The sequence below is a fragment of the Ursus maritimus genome, unplaced genomic scaffold (assembly GCF_017311325.1).
Source record: "Ursus maritimus isolate PB19 unplaced genomic scaffold, ASM1731132v1 scaffold_28, whole genome shotgun sequence".
In the NCBI taxonomy this organism is placed as follows: domain Eukaryota; kingdom Metazoa; phylum Chordata; class Mammalia; order Carnivora; family Ursidae; genus Ursus; species Ursus maritimus.
In genome coordinates, this window is record NW_024425341.1 from 30,095,504 (window position 1) to 30,100,350 (window position 4,847).

Below are 4,847 nucleotides of genomic sequence, written 5' to 3' on the forward strand. Positions count from 1 at the left end.
CAGTTTAGAGACTAAATGTAGAAATGTGTCGCAGTTGTAAGAATAAAGATAATCTTCATTACTGATAAAAAATGTTACAGTATCTATATTCTACACTGAAAAAAAATAAGAGAAGTGGAAATAAGTGACTTTGATTTAAATATAATGCATAATAGCAACTCAGACTGACATTGCCCACCCATAATACTTTCATACTTTTCTAATATTGTTGATACTTTCTTGTGCGCATTGTTTTTGAACAAGGATCACGTTTTGTCTCAAATTTAGGTAGCATTAACAATGAAATTTATTGATCACACTTAATTTTATGTCTATATTCATAAAAGGTGCAAATGACTTAATCAAGTTTATCTCTACCCATTCTATCTTGATCTTTATATGGTAACATGCTTTCACACTGGATAAATATGCATACTTAATAACAACTTGTAGGCCTGTCATTGTAAATTTATAGTATGCACTTTGTAACATAGCTCAGCATTAAGTGAATAAAGCATGTTTCACTTCTGATAAACAAAGGATGTTTTCCTTAAAATTGGCAATGGAGTGTTTTGATTATTGATAAATAGTAGACTGATGAACTTATACCTGGGCAAAATTATTATAACACTCCAATACTCACTTCTTCCAATGCTAGGTTTACTTGTCTTAACTCAATAATATTTGTAAATGAAAATAAATATAATATTTAATTTATATAAATTATTAAGTATTAAATAATAAAAAACTTATTTAAATAATTTTATGAAAAACTTTGCACCCATCTTCTATAAATGTTTCCTTCTATTTTTCAATGTGTACACTAAGGATTCAATAATTAACAGGTAAGGAAAATCCTATCATAATAAGAATACGATGAATTTATATAGTATTGTTTTGTTTTGTTTGTATAACATGCTCATAGTACTTTCAGTATATTATCTCATTTATCCTCACAGATTTTTATTAAAAAATTGCTGTGCTGACATCTCATTTATCCTTACAACATTTTTATTGAAAAGGTTTGAATCTTCTTTCAAAAGTAGTAAAATTTTTTTTTTTGCTAAACTAGTTTTAAAACAGTAAGTTTTGTTAACTTTGAAAATAAATTTTCTCTACGTGTTGGATAGACTGATTAGTTTTAATCAACATTTTACATAAAAACATACACCAAGTCAGAAATTGTTAGCAATAAAAAAAAATAACTCTAAGTGCTTTCATGCTATCTATGCCTTTGTTTTGTAAAATTTTCTTTACTTATCAATGTAACTTAAAGCACAATATGCTTCTCTCCTCTTTCAGCTTCAGCCTAACATACATTTCTCATGCTTTCGATGTATTTCCTCCAGAATATTCCAACATGTGTTTTCTATTTATTATAGCGTCTTCCTCAGACTTCTATTAAAAGTAACATTCATCTCTGTCCCTCTTTCTCTCCCCCCACAACTTTCTATGTTCTTATCCTTTTCTTTGGTAGTAATTCTGAACTTTCCCATAAATTTCAGATGCAAAAAGGAGGAATCTTAAGATTAATTCTTTCTCTGCCAGTTTTTGTTTAAATAATACATTATAAAAGCATGACATTTCCCCCCCACACAAATTGCACGTCTGCTCATATCCAGGTTTTTGTATTTATTCACTTTTCCCCTAGCTTTAGGACTAATTATTTACAGTAGTTGAAATTATTTACTATGAAACTTAAATGCAGCTAGATAAATTAAGGTGTCTTGAGCTAGTACATTCTCTATGCAGAGAAATCTTACAAAAACTTAGACTTTCATTTTTTTTAAAAATGTAGATTTTCATTCTTGTAAATATCATTATTACACTATTTTTGATATCAGCCTCATTTTAGGCTACTGGAGACCTACTGAAAAGCTCAACTATTCCCAATCACAATGCCTTGTATTGTTGTTATATCACCGTCCTAGGCTCTGCAGCTTAATTTTTAATCTTAGGTTCTCAAATCTTATTTCCTAAAGTACAGTATAAGTTTACTGAAAGTGGGAATGGTGTGTTTTGTTTTCTTTTGTTTTGTTTTGCTTGGCAGTGGTGCAACTCACAGGCGCATTTATTTACTCCACAAGGGAAACCACATCTGCGAGTGTACAGAGTGATGCTTCATGTTCCCACATAACAGAGCTTCCTGAGACTTACAGCCAGACTGACATTTCATCTGATGTGTACTCCAAGTAAAGCTGGTTAATGATGACCATGATCAGGTGCAGGACTTGAAGCTTTCAAAGCTTTACTTCTTCTATCAGCACTCCTGCTCTTATAAATGGCGAAGCCCATCAACTGCATTCTTACCCAAATCTCCCAGTAAACTTGGGTACAGCAGAGCATCAGGGGTACCCAGACATTTATAAAAAGGCTTTGAAACATCTCAGAGCAGGACCCCCAGCTCAGGCTGCCCCAATTCACATGGCCAATGATTTGGAAATGTCACCAAGTGTGTGAAAGTGGGAATGCTTTTTATCTGCCTTAATAATGCAAAAAGGCTTGGCACACATGATGCACTCAGGCTAAAACACATTCTGTCCCTCTTTGTTTACCTGTCTAGCTCTTGCTCTTCCTTTAAATCTCAAGTTAGTTATCATTTCTTCTACAAAACTTACCAACACTCTCAATGGACTCTATGTTTTCTGGACCACGCTTCAATGCAATCTCAATAAAAATCCCAGCATGTTATTTTGCAGTTATCAACAAACTGTTTCTAAAGTTTATATAGAGAAACAAAAGACTTTGAACAACCAACTCAGTAATGAAGGAAAAAACAAGTCAGAAGACAAATATTAAACTTTATGACTTACTAAAAAGCTATAATAATCAAGCCAGTGTGGTATTGGTGAAGGAATAGACATACAGAGCAATGGAACAGAATGGAGAGCCCAGAGATCAAGCCACATAAATGTAGTCAACTAATCTACAGATCTTTGACCATGGAGCAAAGGCAATAGAATGGAGAAAAGATAGTCTTTTTCACAAATGATGCTGAAACAACTGGACATCCACATGAAAACAAAGGTCTGGATCTAGACCTTATATCCTTCACAAAAACTGTCTAAAAATGGATCACAGATCTAAATGTAAAACATAAAACTATAAACTTCTAGAAGATGACATAGGAGAAAATCTAGATGACAACTGTTATAGCAAAGAGTTTTTAGATGCACCAAAGGCATGATCTATAAAAGAAATAACTGAGAAGCTGAACTTCATTAAAATGGAAAATTTTGTTTTGCAAAAGACAATGTCAAAAAATATCAGAAGGCACGCCACAGAGTGTGAGAAAATATTTTTAAAAGACATTTGACAAAGTACTTTTATCAAAATATACAAAAACACTTAGAACTCAAGAATAAAAAAACAAGAAACCCAGTTTAAAATGGGCATAATCCTGATACCTCACCAAAGAATACACACACACACACCAGAGATGGCAAGTAAGCATATGAAAAGATGCTCCACATCATATGTCATAGGGGAATTACAAATTTAAACAAGATAAACACTGCATACCCATCAGAATGGCTAAAATACAGGAATACTGACAATGCCAAATGCTAGCAATTATGTGGAGTAATAGGAACTCTCATTCATTGCTGATTAGAATGAAAAATGGTACAGCTATTTTCAAAGACAGCTTGGCAGTTTCTTATAAAAATAAACATAGTCTTGCCATATCATCCAGCAATGTGCTCTCTGGCATTCACCCAAAAATGCTGAGAACTTATGGTCATATGAAAATCTGACTGAAAAAAAACATGAATGTTTACAGCAGCTTTATTTATAACTGCCAAAATCTGGAAGCAACCAAGATGCCCTTCAGTATGTGAGTAGATAAATTAGCTGTGGTATATCCAGAGAAATGAATATTATTCAGCACTGAAAAGAAATATCAAGTCATGAAAAGACAATGAAGAAACTCAAATGCACATTACTAAGTGAAAAAAGCCAATCTGAAAAGGCTACGTATTGTATGATTTCAAATACAGGAATTTTTGAAAAGGCAAACTCTAGAGACAGTAAAAAAAAAAAAATAACAATAGTGCACAAGGGTTAAAAAAGGAGGAGGGATGAATAAACAGAGTACAGAAGATTTTTAGGGCAGTAAAATTACTCTGTATGAAACTTCAATGATAGATACATGCCATTATACATTTATCCAAACTCAGAGAATGTACAACACCAAGGGTAAACCCTAATGCAAACTTTGGATTTGGGTTGTTAACAGTGTATCGGTGTAGATGGTAACAAATAAACCACTCTGTTGTGAGATGTTGATAGCAGAGAAGTGGGGTGGGGGTTTGAAAACTGTATTTTTTGCTTAATTTTGCAGTGACCCTAAAACTGCTCTAAAAATAACATTTCTTAATTTAAGAAGAATGAAGAAGAAATAAAGGTCTTTCCAGAAAAAATTAATGATAGAAGCAATTACCGTCAGACCTCACACTACAAGAAATGTTAAAACTCTGGCCAAGAAATATGGCCCAAGCAGAAACATGAATCTATACAAAATAATAAAGAGATCCAGAAATAAAATAAAGGAAGACAAAATAAAATTCATTTTTAATTGTATATATTGCTGTAAAAGATAATTATCTGCTTAAATATTTCAATATAATATATTGTGTTTCAATGCCATTTGTAAAACTGAGATGTATGAGAATAAGGATTACGAAGAGTATTTAGGCCTATCATGTGTAAAGTCCTTAAACAACATGTGAAAGTAGTATAATATTCCTTAAAAGTACACTTTGATTAACTAATGGTGAATTATGTAAAATCTAGGGCAACCATTTTAAAAAGTAAAAAGATATAAATAATAAGTCAGTAGAGGAAATAAAATGGAGGTATTTAAAAAA

At 32.1% G+C, this 4,847-nt stretch overlaps 1 protein-coding gene across 1 annotated transcript; it reads right to left on the reverse strand.

Moving 5' to 3' along the window:
- Window positions 1-2,110: 2,110 nt before the first annotated feature.
- LOC103679716 (ATP synthase subunit ATP5MPL, mitochondrial-like) lies at window positions 2,111-2,382 on the reverse strand. The gene has a single exon (XM_040643161.1). The coding sequence runs from the start codon at window positions 2,362-2,364 to the stop codon at window positions 2,182-2,184; it is 183 nt and encodes a 60-aa protein (XP_040499095.1). The 5' UTR covers window positions 2,365-2,382; the 3' UTR covers window positions 2,111-2,181.
- Window positions 2,383-4,847: the final 2,465 nt, after the last annotated feature.